The sequence below is a fragment of the Telmatherina bonti genome, assembly GCF_933228915.1.
Source record: "Telmatherina bonti genome assembly, chromosome: 5".
NCBI classification, from domain to species: Eukaryota; Metazoa; Chordata; class Actinopteri; order Atheriniformes; family Telmatherinidae; genus Telmatherina; species Telmatherina bonti.
The window spans coordinates 12,340,002-12,357,020 of record NC_136623.1 but is presented as its reverse complement, the minus strand read 5'-3'; the positions used below and the strand labels follow the sequence as shown (position 1 = coordinate 12,357,020).

General features: G+C 38.2%; 1 protein-coding gene across 1 annotated transcript; it reads right to left on the bottom strand.

Moving 5' to 3' along the window:
* Positions 1-7,249: 7,249 nt before the first annotated feature.
* Positions 7,250-9,064, bottom strand: lingo4b (leucine rich repeat and Ig domain containing 4b; the record flags this gene model as incomplete). The annotated part of the gene is made up of 1 exon (XM_079240258.1): positions 7,250-9,064. The coding sequence occupies one exon, from the start codon at positions 9,062-9,064 to the stop codon at positions 7,250-7,252; it is 1,815 nt and encodes a 604-aa protein (XP_079096384.1).
* Positions 9,065-17,019: the final 7,955 nt, after the last annotated feature.

The following is a 17,019-nucleotide window of genomic DNA, read 5'->3' as shown; positions in this document are numbered from 1 at the left end:
CTTCCTTGTGGCTCTGCTTGTCAAACGATGTATTAATTATAACTAGATTAAAGCTCTCCCCCCAAAAATCCCTCTCTTTTCTTGATGGAGTCTTCGAGGTGCCTTCCCCAGATCTGCCGCGTCCCCGAACTGTGCCAGCGACTGCTGGTCCCAATCCTTCCCTGTTCGTCTGCTTTGCCGGCAATCCTGTTTGGTAAAGTCGGGGTGTCAGGCTCCACCTCAGAAACAAAAGGCAAAGGGGGAGTGTAGCTTCTCAGCAGGGGCGCAGAAAAGAAAAGTGGGGCATCAGAAATGATCACAAACCCTTTGGATTAGTCTCTAATTATTGCTTCACACGTCATACCTGTTGCTGAAAAAGATGATTTTCACTGATAAGTTTCTAACTGGGCTTAACTGGGACTGGTCTTATATTCATACTTCTTCTTTTCTGTTTGGTTTTGACATTTTAAATTTGCCATCTCCCCAATTTGCACTTCATCTTCTTCTTAAAAAAATGTTTGAAGCTGTTTCCTGTGTTTCCTTAAAGTCAGATTAGTGCAGATTAGATTTAGATGAAGTTATGAGATGGCATTTTTTTATGATCATTTCATGTTTGTTCACATCCCCTCACACCTAAGCTATATCTACCAATAGTGTGATTCCCTCAGCAGCAATCTCCACTGTAATGTCTAATCAATATGTGCCAATAGTGCTGGAAAAGGGCCGAATCAGCAGTTTGACACTGCAGCACTTGCATTTGTGAAGTTAATTGACTGAAATTTAAAAAACAAAAGAACTTTGAATGGCGAATGATTGTCAGGGGAAGCAATGGAACTAATACGTTTGTATTCATCAAAGTAATCTCAGCAGACACCATCCAAGCATCACCTCGGCTTTTTGGAGAACTTTCTGAGCACCGGTTTCCCAGAGAGGAGAAATCAATAGCAAAATCACCTGAAAAACAGATTGCCACTTTACTCTTCTTTCAATTCAAAAAGCACAACATGACGCATACACAGATAGATGTGAGAATGAGAAAAGCCTCTTATATCCCACTCACTTGGTGGGGGCATCATTTTAAACCTGTTTCAAAGGCTTTAATTGTCTCTACATGTTGCCACTTAAATCAATTCCTCTGAGCTCAGTCAGCAAACCCTCTCTTAGTCACGTAACCCACGTGGAAACTCCACAGGCACTTAAAGTTGGCATTGAAAGAATCAAGATTTTATGTTGCCCTGTTGTTTCTTGGTGGGGGGGGCTTCTTCCATAGTTTGAGACCATGGTCATTTCCGGTACTCTGCAAAGGCCTTAATTTATCTATATTTTGTTCAAAAGCAGACAATCTAAATTGTCTCCAAAGTCTCTTATGAGTCATTCGAGCATCAAAAACACACCAAACTCATGTTGAGTTTATATAAAAACACAGCTGAGCAGACATCTGGCAGTAGATGAAGAAACATGCCACAGTGCTCTGCCATTATAGATAAGCTTGTGCTTTCCTGTTATTGTTTAGAACTGGTCACTTTGGCTCTTTGCTACAGTTTGTCTTGTTTATAGCAGTATGACATCATTCAAAGTGTGATCAAACCTCCATGTGCCCATTTCATAAATGACATCCCTCAACAGTGACGTTATTTTGGTTCTCTGTATGTCACCTACTGTTGTATTGTTAGTCACCAGATGGCAGCAAAAGCAGTTTTCCAGCTTTCTTTGATTTTTTTTTTTTTTTTGTTAAGTTTATAATTTTTGCTGCTTGAATGATTAATATGAGCATATTATTGTTTCCATCTGCAGTTCAGTGTACTAATTAACTCTCTCCATAAGATGGTTTATTGGTGAACTCATTCGGTGGGCTACAGATTTATGGGGTTACTACTTTTAGTGGAAAGCAATAACTTACATCTAAGTATTTAATGACTTACTTGTTTTGCATAATAAAGTCACACAATCACACAAAAGGACCAAAATGTCCAGATTTTCTTATAATATTTTGTGCAACAATAAATGACCTAAAAGCAACACCTGGTTAAGAAATACTCTGGAACAGATTTATATATTTTATTTCTCAAAGAAACATTCATCTACTGTAGTAATACTCTAAATTAATTCTAAGTTAAACTAATGGAGAATCCTATGTTGTTATTGCTGTTTGTATCTGTGATGAAACAACATAGTTCAGAAAAGTCTGTTTATGTGTATTATTCCATAAAGAATATAACAGTAAAAAAATGTTTTAATATGCCAATAAACAAAGAGATTTGTTTATTGGGGAATACCAGGTTTATAAAACATATCAACCCATTTCCCACATCACTCATTCAGGCACTACTATGTTTATCGTTTTGCAGAATAAAAAAATACAACGTGGTATTTGCAATAGATAAACTCCCCAAGCAAGCAGTTGAAAGACAGATTTAATATACTGTATGTCTATAAATGAACACATTGCATAACTTCATCGGAAGATATCCCCCCTTTACTGTAATGATAAGATATATGAGACGGAAGGCATTATGTATAAAGGAAATTCAATAAGCAGATATTGTGCATGTGTATGTATGTATACACTTAAATGAGGCTTTACTGTGATAATCTTATAACGAATATTTGTTAAAAGTGAGTAGTTATTAAAGATATAACATGACTTAGTTACAAAACACACAAATCTGCAGCTTCTGTAATGAGTGGATGAAAATGTAGTTTTAGCACCACCTGCAGGTTTAAAGTGGTACACATCCGTCAGGACAGGAAACAGGGTTTTATTTTCTACCTTTTATTACCTTTATATCACAGGAACATACTGCTCTAGAGATATCTTAAGAATTACTGAATGGATTTCCTTTGATGCAGTCACTGTTAATAAAACCCAAATCCTGTGGATTTGGGTTTTATTAACAGATGGGTGACTTTTTCCTATACAGTGCTATTCAAATTTGAAATTGTGTGTACTAACAGAATAAATAAACCTGGAAATGAGATAAAAGTAATTACTGATGCTGTCCCTAAATGCTTACACAAAGAAATAATAAAAATAAACAAAACATTTTTGGCCAAACAGTGACAACACTTTTATATTTCCAGCTTTTTCATGTAGCCAGCAATGCTTGCATTGTTACTCAGTTACCAAAATTCAACAATATTTAGATATTTTTGGAATTTACTTGAGAACATATATCTCGTGCTGTATTTACCACCCACTGAATTTCAGAGGGAACTATCATACATATACATAATTTGAATAATTGTTCATCTTCGGTAGCTTTTTAACTATAAAAAGGAGATTTTGCACAATGGACACGGAGATGTCCGTGGTCCCTTTAGTGTTAAATTTGCAGTGACCTTGATGAATTTCTTTAGAATATTCTCTGGGCAGCTCTGTGTAAAAACATCATGCTTTCAGACACACCTAAACCTCAGGACCTCCGGCAGCGCCGCATTGAAAACATGTCTGATTCTGTTAAGGAATTTATTTCATGGACTCAGGAACACTTCCAGACATCATTGTTTATGAACACAGTTTGATGTGTAATCTACAAAAACACGTTAAAGCTTTATTATGCACAGAAAAAGCCACATATGACTGTGATCCAGAAACACTGCTCTTTTAAAGGGACTGAGAGAAAATAGCCAATTGTTCTGTGGTCAGAAATATCAAAGGCTGGAATTTTATTTGGAAATTGATGCTGCATTCTCCAGACGAGTGATGTGAGGGACCATGCAGCTTATTAATGTCCATGCAGATGAGATCAGAAGACCGAACAAGCTTGCATATATTTGAAACAAAATGTTAAACCACATGATGCATCTATAATAACAACGTGGTTTTCACAGAAGCAGTCCAGACTTTTTACCAATGATCAACCTTGGCATTAAACCCAAAAATGAAATATAGAAGACCGAAGACTTCTGAGCTGAAAGCTTCCATCAGACAAAACGGGACATTGTTGATCTTCCAAATTCGAGCAGCTGGTCTTCTCCGGATGATGATACACATGAAAACATTAATCTGTCCCAATTTTTTTTTTAAATGTCTTGCTGCAATCAAACCCAAAGCAGGCTAATATTCTTAATAACACATAAAAATAGATCACTTTTTTTCTATACTATGCTTGATTGAGATTTGGTTTATGGCATTATAACATTGTGTTCTTTTGCTTTTTTTTTAAAAAAAAAGCATCCCACTTTAGAAAATGTAAGTTGCAAAATTACTGTGATTTTGGTAACTTATCAATGATTTAATCACAACTATGTCATCAGTTTAGCTGATGTGAATATTATGTGAACAAAAAAGAGGGTTTTGTATATTTAAAGGAACCTTTTCTCAAAATAATAGCGGTTTGTGATGAATATAATGAAAACTAGTATTTTTATAGTGAAAAGCTATTGAGAAGTGTGGAAAATAAGTAAATTCTTAACATGCTTTGACTGCTTCATCACATCATCATCAATTGAAATAACAGAGAACTGCATAAAGACCCTTTACAAGCATTTTTATTTTCTTCTTTCTTTTTGCTTTTGCTCTGGGTGCATTATCTCAGCACTGAAAATGTGAAGTCATGGCCGCTTTTACCCCTGTACTTTGGCCAGATAATTAATATTTTCTCTCAGTTTTTCAAGGATCTTTTATCTTCTTGGTGAACAGCTGTATTGTTACAGTGAAGCTGAGCCAAAGAGGAGATTCAGCTGTGAGACAGACTGGCGATGCCAGCAGCCATCTGGGGTATCTATGGCAAGAAAAATAACCAAAGTAAAATATGCTTATTTTCTTTCAACTGGGAATCTTGATAAACTTTTCCCTTTTTTAAAGTCTGAGCAAACAGTACAAGATGGGAATAAACAGATAAACAATAATAACAAAAAGAAAGCAAACAAACAAAAAAAAACATCCAGAGAGGAGCCATGTTTCATTTGTTACTTCAATTATTTTTATCTATATATACTGTCTATAAGTAGACATTTTGTAACTGCGGTAATCTGATCAAGAAAGCTTTCTCTCCATCACGCTCATAACCTGTCAACCTGCTTTTAGAGTAAATGAAATGTGTCTTTTGCTGTGAAATACTCTTATTTTCACTACCACAACAGAGGGGGAGCCTTAAACTAACCTAACAGCAGATGTGAAGAGACCATAATAGTCTAAAGGGTGTGTATATGCCAGTCAAGAGAAGGGGGAATGGCTTATAAACACCCCTTTAATCTGCTCCTTTGGGTTTCTGTCCAATGGGAGCAAATAGTTGTATTAAAATAGATATTACAGGCCAAGCTGGGCCGGAGGATAGCACCAGCCAGACAGACCTATATAACAGATTGAGACATGCAGAGGTAATCCAAAAGGGTTTAAATCTCTGCTCATACACGTGATTATAATTTTTTTTCCCCTCCTCTTTTTTCTGGGTTATTCTGGGCTACTGCGTGAGATGGACAAAATCACTTGGTATGCAGAGAATTTACTCAGAGCAGATCAAGTTTATTTTTGTTTGCTTTTTAACTTTAGCAAGGGAAATTAAGGAAAGTCATTCCTTAACATTCATCTTATGAAACTCAACAACATTTATTTTGTTTATAACTGAGTCAGCACTGAGAAACATGCAGTGAAAAACAGAGGAAACCAGCAAATGTCTTGAGAGATTATTGTAATTCAGTCAGGGCAACACGTGGTTCTGGGACGGAAACATTCAGTCACGGAGGTATTACTTTGCACACACAATCCTTTGTCTTTACAGAAAAAAATCCAAGGTAAATGTGCATTTGTGTGGCTGGCTGCCAACTTTAGCTTTGTTACCTCACTAAAGGACAAATTGGCCAGTTTGTTGTCTTAAATTGAGACACATTATTTTCTCATTAAACTGCTTTAGTTATGCAGTTACACAAGTTGTTTACTGTCCACTTTTTTCAACACTGGAGCTATTTTAGGTGATAGATTGGTTTCAGTTTCAATAAATAACTTCATGGCATTCCTTCATATATTTCACATGAAACAAGTAAAGAAAACTCAAACAGACAGGACAGGTTCCAATAGGCATTTAATGACAGAATGAAAAAAAGAAAGTAATTTACAGCAAACATGTACATCAGCCTATGTGTGCATTATTTACAACCTCCCTTCCTGGCTTGGCATAATTAAGCATTGTTTTGTGTGGCCTGCTGTATCTACTCAGTTAACTGTACAGACACAAGAGTGACATATTTGAGTGAGACTAATCCCCAGAACTAGATAGAGTGACAGAAAAAAAACAGAGGACACAAATCGCCCTTGACCTATATATTTACAAGATAACACTGATCAGGTGAGCATTCTCTGTGTCCATGATGAGAATGTTACTGAGGCACATATTGTTCAGTGTTTTGGGTGGATGCAAAAAGAAAAAAAAGTTCTCAAATATAAAAAGAATGAGAAATAATGGCATGCCTTGCTAGAGCAAAAATCCATCTACTGTTACATTGTAGATAAAATATAGCAAAAGGGGGAAAAAGATCTTAAAAAAGAGTAGTTTAATGTATGCAACAGGAAAGGATACATTCCTATGTACATGGTTAGGTATCAGTGCCTTTACCCTGCTACATTATCATTTAACATAGATGCTATCCATTACTGAAAACTCCAATGCTGAAAAATGTAGTAAAAATCTTTACAATGTCTTAAAGTCAGGTTGAGAAAAAGAAATTATTTGGCTAGTCTATTCCACAAATATGTATAGCTAAAGCTTTATTTTCACGTACTCACACATTAAAGTCTTAAAACCACTGCAAAATGAGTGTTAAAAGGACAAATATTTACTTGACTTTTGATTTCAAGTGAAGACAAGAGAGTCTATTAGTACAACATAGATGATCAAACAGCACCTGATGTGATTTTAAAAGCATTAGCTGTCACACAAACTAAGTTTTGTTTTGAATTGTTACCAAAACCTGTGAAAATTGCTTTGTGTTTCCAAACTACATAGAAAAGAAACCTCTCGTAAGTATCTGCTTATTGAAAGTTGTTGAAAAGAAATCCACAGCAACCATTAAAACACTTCCTATAATCATGTAACACCACTCTGTTCTCGGATCATGAGATATTAGATGGATTTTACAGACAACGGATTGCTGAGATGTAACTTTCTCCTCCAAAAGTAGAAGAGGACTGGCGCAAGCTCAACAAACTGGCTCTGATGTGCCATCTCAGGGCACCTCTGAATGAAAGTTTCGGTGTCTGAAGCAATGAAAGCCCATAGTGCAGAATAAGTCACAGTCAATATCAAGACCACACCCCTTTCTTTGCTTGATTTTAAATAAGTTTCATAGTAAACCGTCCACCATCACCTCCATCCCCTCCTCCGCCACCCACAGAAGATCGTGGAACAAAGTCAATAGTTGCTGTGTGCTTGATCTGACCTTTGCTCTGGCTCCAGAAAAACATGAAGACAAAACAGATCGCCACTGAACTGAGGAAAGACAAAAAGCCCATTGTAGTGGCGATGACCAGGGTCTTTGCATCAAAGGGGTATGGTTTGGCCATTTGAGCTGAGGAGTTTGCTGCTTGTGAATTTGAAGGTTCCACCCAGCCCTCCTCTGCGAAGTAAGGTATTGTTCTGTTACGTGGTAACCCCTTCACATACAAGCCTACAGTCAGACTGTCATTGCCAGCCGCATTGCCTGCCATGCACTGGTATGTGCCACTGTCTTGAACCTGAGCAAAACGCACTTCTAAAGTACCATTTGGTAAAACTCTGATTCTTCCTGATGGAGAGACTACATTTTTATGGGATGAGATCCAAGTGATTGTTGGGTATGGATCCCCATCAGCCTTGCATGAAAAGAGAACTGTGGTACCTTCTTCTACCCTTGCCTCCTGTGGCCTGCGGTCCATGATTCGAGCAGGGCGGCAGGTAAAAAGCCTTGGGAGTTCCTTTTCTGAGAATTCTCTGAACTCACGGTGCCTGACAGCATCAGGAGAAGAACAGGTGGGCTGATGTCCATCAAAACTCAAGCGCACCCTGCGACGAACCACCCAGAGAAGACGGCAGTCACATGCAAGGGGATTCCCATCTAATCGCAACACCTGAAGGTTCCCCACAGAATGGAAAGCACTCTCCTCCAAAGTAGTAAGCTGATTGGATGTTACATTAAGCATGCGAAAGAAGGACAGTCCCCTAAAGGCCCCTGGCTCTATTCGTAGCAGGCTTGCCCCAGCTAGATGTAACTCCTGGAGTCTCAGGAGGTCCCCGAGCAGGTTACCTTGGATAACAGTGATGGGGTTGTAGGACAGATCCAGGAAGTGCAGATACACCAAATGACGAAGTGTTGCGTAAGGAATTGCACTTAGGTTGCAGCTGCTGATGACAAGGGAAGTCAAATTTAGACCAATAAGACTATTGCTAGCCATAGTTTCTAATGCTGGCCAGTTGGAAATTTGGAGGCTGCGCAAACGGTGGAGTCGCCGGAAAGCATTGTTGGGCAAGGAAGAGATGGTGAGTCGCAGCATGCGGAGTCGCATTAGGCTCTGGAGCTGTGACAATGCCTCAGTGGGAATGGAGGTCAGGTTGCTACGGTCTAAGTTAAGCTCTTGCAGATTTTGCAGACCAAAAAAAGCTCGCTGGGAGATGAAAACAAGGTCATTTTCCCCAGCTTCCAGTGTTTGCAGGTTGGTCATTTCCTTAAATGTAAAGTCCAAGAAAACCAGAATCTCATTCTGGCTTAAATCCAGAAACCGCAAACCAGACAAACCAGAAAAAACTCCAACTGGGAGAATCTTGAGACGGTTGTTCTTAATTCGTAGTGACCTGAGATTCTGTAAGCCTGAGAAAGCTTCAACTTCAATCATGGAGATTATATTATAACTCAGGTCCAACTCTTGAAGTTGCGGAAGGCCAGAGAACTGGCGGCGCCCCACAGTCTTAATCCTATTGCGGGATAAATCCAAACGCCTGGCATCATTGGAGAGGCCCTCTGGCACTGAATTCAAATACTTGCCAGAGCAGATCACTTCTCTAGCCTCAGGTCGGCATGAGCAACGTGAAGGACAGCCTCCTGCAGATACACCCAGTCCAAACCCGAGCAGGATGCTCCACAGCCCCCATCGAACGACTGACTCCACAAACATCTTACCTCCTGCCTGAAAAGAGGCAGATAATTAACAACTAAATATCAACAAGAAGAAGGTGTAGATGTCATATGTTTTTAAAAGAAATAAATAATATCACATGTAATCACACAGTAGTCCAGTCTTCAAATAAGTATGACTTAAAGTAAAGACAAACCGTTTCAGCCTTGGAGTGCAGCTTTTCATAACCAGTGGCAGTTATGTTGAAATTAGACTTAAGCCCTCCGAAGTGATGTTTTTCTTTGAATGATGTGCCCTTCACTGCAACCTGGACAGAACAGGGAGAGAGGAAAACATCCCTCAGAAAAATTATAAAAGCAATGAAACAGCTTTTGGACGGGCAGGATTTAAGTCCACATCCATTATGCATTTCATGTACAAGACAACTGCTTTACATAAAAACATTGAAATTATTACAGCGGGTGCAGAGGAAGCATTAACTAGGGCATTAAAAACAAACTTTATAAAGAAACAAGAGAAATTATATAAAGACAAGAAAATACTCAAATAAAATAAAATTCATAAAATAAAAGTCAGTGTAAGGAATTTTTTTTAGCCTTGAAAACTGCAAAGTTTAAGCAGACCTGTAATATTCAGTTTAACTTATTTATTTATTTGTTTGTGCATGTTAGAAGCATTTAAAGTGAATGCAACCTCTCCATATGTAGCACTGATTCTGGGAAAGAAAGTAGACTTGACCCTGATGACCTAAGGGATCTGGTTGCATTATCAGTTTATTCAAACTGGCATACCCTGAATCTATGTTGATCCTAAACCATTCAGTGCTTTGTAAACTAACCACAGGATTTTAAAGTCAATTCTTCGACAGACAGGAATTCCGTCTAAAGATCTGAGGACTGGAGTCCTGAGGAAAACGGTCCTTAATGTCACTGCTAAAATTCAGCTCTGACTCTGAATGCACACAGATTTCTGGCTTTATTGATGGTGTTTAACTTAAACAGCACTTAAAATGCAGACTTTTAATCTTTCATCATTGGCTCTGATACTTGTCATTTCAGGTTTGTTTTCTATCAGCTGAAGAAAGTTCAGACACATTCAGCTTTATTTAGTTGATCAATACATTTGATCAGTGTTTGCATTACATTATACTCTCTTCGTGAGATAGTTATGAGAATATGTGTATCATCAGTATAACTATGGTGACATATTTTTGTTGTCTTTTACCATCTGAGCAAGTGAGAGCAAGTAAATGTTGAACATCAGTGAACCCAAGGCAGAGCCTTGGGGAACTCCACAGGTTGTTTATGTTTGCTCAGATTAATAGTTACATATAAAGTAATCCCTGTAATTTTAGTAGAACTCTAATCATTGTATCACAGTCCCAGAAAGTCAAACAATTTTTTTTAGTCAGTATAGTAAGATGTACTGGTTGCAGCACTGAGATCCATGAGTGAAACAACATCAATATTTCCATTCTCTGCGCTCAAGCAGGTGTCACTGAAGATTCAAACTAGAGCTGTTTCAGTGCTGTGTTGTGCACAAAATCCTAACTTGTTCTATGACTGGTAGTCAACAACACAGTTATTTACTGTCAGAAAGTTATGTGAATGTTAAAAGATGGCTTTTTCTATAATCTGACTAATAAAGGGGAGGTTTGATGTTGGCCTATAGCGGCTCATGACTGATGAGTCCAAATTGTTCTTTCTCAGCAGCAGCTTGATGAAAATTGTTTTGAGGGTCTGATGGAGGACACTTGAAACCAGAAACATGTTCACAATCTGTAAAATATCTGAGGCCATGCATCGCGAAACATTTTTGAAAAACCATTAATGCAGAGCTTCAAGACAGCAAGAAGTGGATTTCAAATGGCTGATTGGAGAAAATTGTGTCATGGAGTTTATGTCTCCTCTGAGAGGCCACAGTGATGACATGTCCCGTCCCTGGCCTGACAACACTGACTGACTGACTGCCTGAATTTTTGCGGTTTGTCAGTCAAGAAAAAAGCAAACTTATTACAGGTCTGGTTGGATAAAAGTTCTGATGTCGACAGTGACAGACAGGGCTGCAGCATGAAGCTGTTCTTAGCAATGATGTCAGAAATGAATGATCATCGTGTATTTATAGTTCCAGATTATAAATCCTCAATCTCTCTTTATAGACCTTATGGTGAACCTGCAGCTTTGTTTTCCATCACTTGCGTACAGCTTTCCGATCTTTTTCTCTGGAGCTTTATTTTAGGCTATGATCACTTTCACTTTGGTGGGAGCTATTACATACTCCCACCAATTATGATTGTGATGTTACCATTAAAATTATCCACAAGCTGATCCAAGCCAGATTGTATGAGGAGAGAAAGCTTGTGCTTTTTTTTTTTAACTTCAGCTTGGGCATTCTTGTTGACAAACACATTGCTCTCAAAGAAAACACAGTAATGTCCATCACCATGACCTTGGAAATGGTCAGACCTTCAGAGATGACTAGATACAGGCAGTGATCTCTGTTGGGCTTTTTTTTTCTTTCAGTTCCACCAAAATCATCTTTGGCTCCTTTGTCCTTGGGGATATCTAGATGAATGTTGAAATCACCAACAAGAACTACACATTCAAAGTCGATACAGATTATTGACAGCAGAAAAAGCAAAAGTCTTTCTTCAGGAATTGTTCTGTCTACCACCACAGAGAGCCATTTGCTCAGCCATACTGTTTGTTCCTGTTTTTCTTCCAATAGACATAAGAAGTGTAAACCCTATCCATCTTATCAGCCTCCTACTAAAGGAAAACTGGGACAAACAAGGTGGATTAAAAAACCAGCACAAATACAAATTTCAGAGAAGCTTTTCCTTCCTTAAATGATAAATAATTAATTTTGAGGCATCCAACTCCACCAAAGTGACTGGGATACTAATGTGGGGCTTTAAAGAAAAGTAGACAAACCTTTCTAATATTTTCAGTTTTTTTTTCTGTTTGTTTAATCAGGATTATGGAAGTTGATGTCACACTCAAGTAATCCAGCCCAGCAAACCAAGGCAACTCCATGATGACACAATTTCCAAACCTCATAATGACTATGCCCTCTAATTAATTGCTGGTCATCCCTTAATATATTTTATAAATCTGTCCTTTGATATGAACAAACACAAAACCATGAAGAGTGCATTGTGACAGCGAGGCTGCTCTAATTATTACCATAAATAAAGTATATTCTATTTATTCTATATTCTATAAGGGGTTTGTTATAAACCTCTTATTATAATTAAAAACTTAAATTGGATCTATATCTATATCAATGAAATATACTCATATCATTGCATTATTCAATATATAATGGATTGTCAATGATAGCCAGTTTTGTGCCTTAAAGGTCATGATTTATGCGCAGGATCGGACAAATTTGCCCCATTTGGTTGAATAAAATGTTCTCAAACAAAATCAAACCATATATTTCAGAACTGATGGCAATGTTGCTGATAAAAGAGTGAAGCAGTCTCCAAACTGCATAGAAGCAGACAAGGAGCAACTCTCTAAGTGCAATATGCTCAGATATTAAATAACAATATTATTCAGCCATTGTGTGGCCTTGTCAGTCGACTTAAATGATTCCCAGAAAGAATCTGAAATGAATTATGCATTTCCTCTCTAACAACCACCACCGAGACCTGTTCCAGTATGAGCCACAGAGCGTCAAGAAACAAAACTAATTCTCCGTATGACAGATTGTCCCAGTGCTGCATCCAAACAGAAGTGTTCCCTGTAATTACATTGGGAGATAATATATACACCTGAAAATATGCCATCATAAAAGAATACTACCTGACAAAGTGAGTCAAACCTGCAGCAGCTGCAGCCATCAGACTGTTTTCAGTGTGGTCCAGCCCTCGCTGCAGCCTCTCCTCTGAGTGGCAGAGTTCCCAACAGTCCCAGAGCTGCACACTCTTTGTCTCCTCTCTGGTCTTTATGCAAACAGCTTTTATACTGGCTGAGTGGGAGCGCAGACTCACAAGCCAACACTTGCGCTTTTAAACTCACAAGACTTGTGTTACGGTGGTGTCAGACAGCAGACACACCAGAGGGTCCTTGATACAATCCCTTTAGAAAATGTTTGAGTTCAGCCAGTTAAAACAGTGGCTGCTTGATTTATTTATTTATTTATTTATCACCAATAACTAAAGTGGAAGAAAAACTTTAAATTTATATTTACAGTAATAAATTCAATATTGTTTTAGTTTTTAGCATAATATAATTAAACTGATGTCTAAGTGAGGAAATGTATTTTTCTGGAATGTAGCATTTTATCTTCTCTTGATTGTATTATTGCTTTTTTTCGGGCTATTTTTCATCGTCTGCACTCATTAGATAAAAGCAACAAAAATTAAACAAACTAGTTATTAGATTAAAAGACTGGCTTTTTAATCTTTAACCAATGTTAGTCTCCTTCTTCCAGTATGTGTGGAAAGCATGGGTGAGGGATCACTATTTAAATGTGGTGACCCCACCCTTCCCTTGAGCTAACTTGTGAGAGAGGGAGCCTGGCAGGTGTGTGATATGTCAGGCTGGCAGGCTGTCAGTTGCTGAGCCTTTTCAGCCAATCAGTGATCAGGATAATTCCTCCTCTTAGTCTCTGTGCATATCACAAAGCTACAGTCTACACAAAGGTCACGAGGCCGGAGTCACTGCCAGGACTGACCCCGTCCATCAAATTAGAAGCAAGGCAATAAAATGTATCTGTAATTTTGCAATCTATTTCTCGCCTTGCATGGAGTGTAGTCACATGAGAATCGTGTTACGGTGTTAATTATCCTATAAGTATGTTCTATTAGGCAAACCACTTGTTTCCATTACTGATGCTGTTTCAAATCACAGCAGTCACATAAAGCTCTTTTACAACTTTTCTCTTATATTTTAGGATTAAATGTATTCTGACAAATCTCAGTTTATTTGCTGGCATGTAATTAGTTCTGTTTAGATGGATTTAATAATTTCTTGGAGAAAAAAAAAAAAGCCAAAATATTCAAGTTCTGACTCCCATTTCCTGAATATCCTGCAGCCATTTCCAAAGAAAGCAGTTTCATTCAACATAACGATAATAAGGCAGCTTGATCGGAGAATCATTTCATCTGATATTCTCTGCAGCTTTCCCCTCTAAGTGGCAGAGTTCTCAACAGTCCCAGAGCTGCATACTCTTTGTCTCCTCTCTGGTCTGGTCAGCCGATCAAAGCTGCTCGATCATTTCATCCAATATTCATTTGAACTTGCCTACCTTACCAGTGTCCCTACAAGGCCTGATTGACCAGTCTGATGCTGCAGTTGATGTTACTGTTAAAGCCTTTTAGGATGGGCTAAAAAAAAAACCCTCTCCTAAATGTAAACAGCGCCAGCGCTTACCTAATAAACGCTCACGATGCCAAAATTCAGAATCAAAGCTAATGCAACCCACTCCACAGACTTTTGGGTGAACTCACACTGTCGCTTAATCATGTAATATTATTTAACTTTCTCTGCTGTGCCCAGCCTGTTCTTTCTGTCCTGTCATCACACAAACCTCATCAAGCCTCTGAGTTCAGGCTCTTACATCCCTCTCTGGCTCCTGCGACGTGTTAAAATTAGGACTTTAATCACAGACTAAAGACAGCCTTCAGTTAAATAATTACTTGGATGGATAGAGTTGTTTTTTGCCATCTTTAATTCTTATGATCCTTATTTAGTTTATGATATTCACGTTGTGATTTCATCATGTATTGTGTTTGCCTTTTGTTTATTTTAGAAATATTGAGTTCAGCAAATTAGTTCAAACGAAACCACTGTGCTCCTTGACCCCTATTGTCCTGGATAACGCTTAACAAAGTGGTGCAGCAACTTGTATCATTATCTTTCTGTAACACTGCCAGAAGCACATAAGAGAGGCAGTGATTCCCCTTTCATTCTCTTCTTCGTGTCTGCAATATGGCCTCATTACCCTTGAGGGGAAAGACTCTCTGAGAGCATGGCCCCTTTTAAGTTGTTCCTTATATGCCATTCCTAAATACTGGATTATCTGTTACTAAGCAACTAACTGCCAAATGAGGGAAAACTGACAGACCGCATGCACTTACTGAGACAAAGTCTTTTACGCAAAAATTACCGTTGCAAAAGATACGTTAAACTGAAATGTGACCTGAAATGTGCCTGATGAAACAGTCTTTGTTTCTTTACGACTCTTCATGGCCTGAGCATGACTCCCTGTGTCAAGCAGCTCATGTCCTGACAGAGAATGCAGTACCGGCTGGGTTTTCTGACACTTGTCAAAACACTATTTTTAGCACATGACAGTGAGAAAGACAAGAGCCCAGCTCAAATCTCCAATTAAAGCGACTAGAACAGAACAACAGCACGGGGATCGCAGGGCATAAGCTTGCTTCTTTTCACTTTGTGTGTTGTCTGTGTGTGTGCTTGAATTGTTCAAAATATTTTCTGACTGCAGTTGAGGAAGAAGTTTGTGTTTGTAAGTTCTTATTTTTGTTTACTTTTGGGCTTCTGGCACCTGCTGCATGATGGCCCCTGAGACCCCCTGCATGCAAGCAGCAATATTAAAAGGTTTGCTGGGAGAACAGCTGTCGGGTACACGGCCGGAAAACAAAACCCTTTTGGTCTTTCCCCTTTGGGTTTGTCTGGGAAACGGCTTGTAAACAAAATCAAGTCAGAAGTTACATCTGTGTAACAACAAAAGGGGAGAAAAATGGAAAACATCATCCAAAAGCAAAAAAAGCAGAGTTTAATGTATATATATCATAGTGGAGAATTTTCTCCCACACTCTCCTCCCAATCATTATGATATAAAGTTAACTTGATACTAGAAATTGCATTTTTGATTCAACAAAGAAGCAGAGAAAGTAGCAGGGGAATGAAATGCATGTAATAGAAAGAAGGCTCCAGACAAACTTTTTAAAGTTTCACACTTAGTAAAATTTGTAAAAATGGAGCACTGCTTAAATGGGTAGAAGCTTTAATTCAACATTCTCTTTGATGAATAAATAAATGACCTGCTCATAAAACACTGAATACAGAGAAAAATCAGACATCTGTCCAGTGTTTCTGTAGACTAAGCTGTGTGTTCATTACCAAAACAATCATCAGGATTAATGTCAAGATGAAGTAAATATTAATGTGTTGAGTTGCATGTTGAATTAAATTATACGGCTGACTAAATCAGAGTCACTTTCAATAAGCTGCATGCCTTTTGTGTTGCAGACTGCTGGCAAATGTCGGGTCTCGGGATGTTAGACAGAACTCTATGCTTATTTTCTAACTGCAAGATCTAATGATGGTGACAGGATGAGACTAAGTGGTCGCAGTCTGAAAGTGGTCCCAGGCTCTTGAAACAGTAAAAACAATGTGAAGTTGGCTTTGCTATGATGACAGCAGCCAGCTCTGGGTGGTAAACTCTACAGTTTTCAGCTGTGTCTGTCTGGCTGGCTGGCTGGCAGCTATCGTCAGCAGCAGGAGGTGAACATGATGCGGTGAGTTTGAATACTACTGCCAGTGAGGCATTCCTTTCAAATTTTTAGAATAGTCTTTTTTTTTGTTTGTTTTGTTGTGGTTTTTTTTTTTTTTCTTTTTTTTTTTGCATCCAATGATGTTAATTTATAAAAGAAAATACATATTTTGCTCCCCAAATTATTGCAAAGAGAGACAAAGCAGCCTTTAAAGTTAAATACTGATACACTTGGAACGAAGGGTTGCCAGTTCTTTTTATATCTTATCAATTTATGGGTTTTTTTCTTGTTTTTCAAACTTAGGACTTGAAAATGTTCTAATGAAAAGATGTTGTCATGGCTTATTCCTGATTTTCCCCAGAACTATCAGTGGGTAAGCAAAGGTTTTTTTTTGTTTTTTTGGTTTTTTTTTTGGGGGGGGGTGTCCTAACATCAAGCACTTTTTTAAAACGTAACTTTTTCCTTTCTTCTATAACAGCTCGCAAAGTTCATCTGGATGAAGGATAAATGCTTTTCCTCTTGTTAT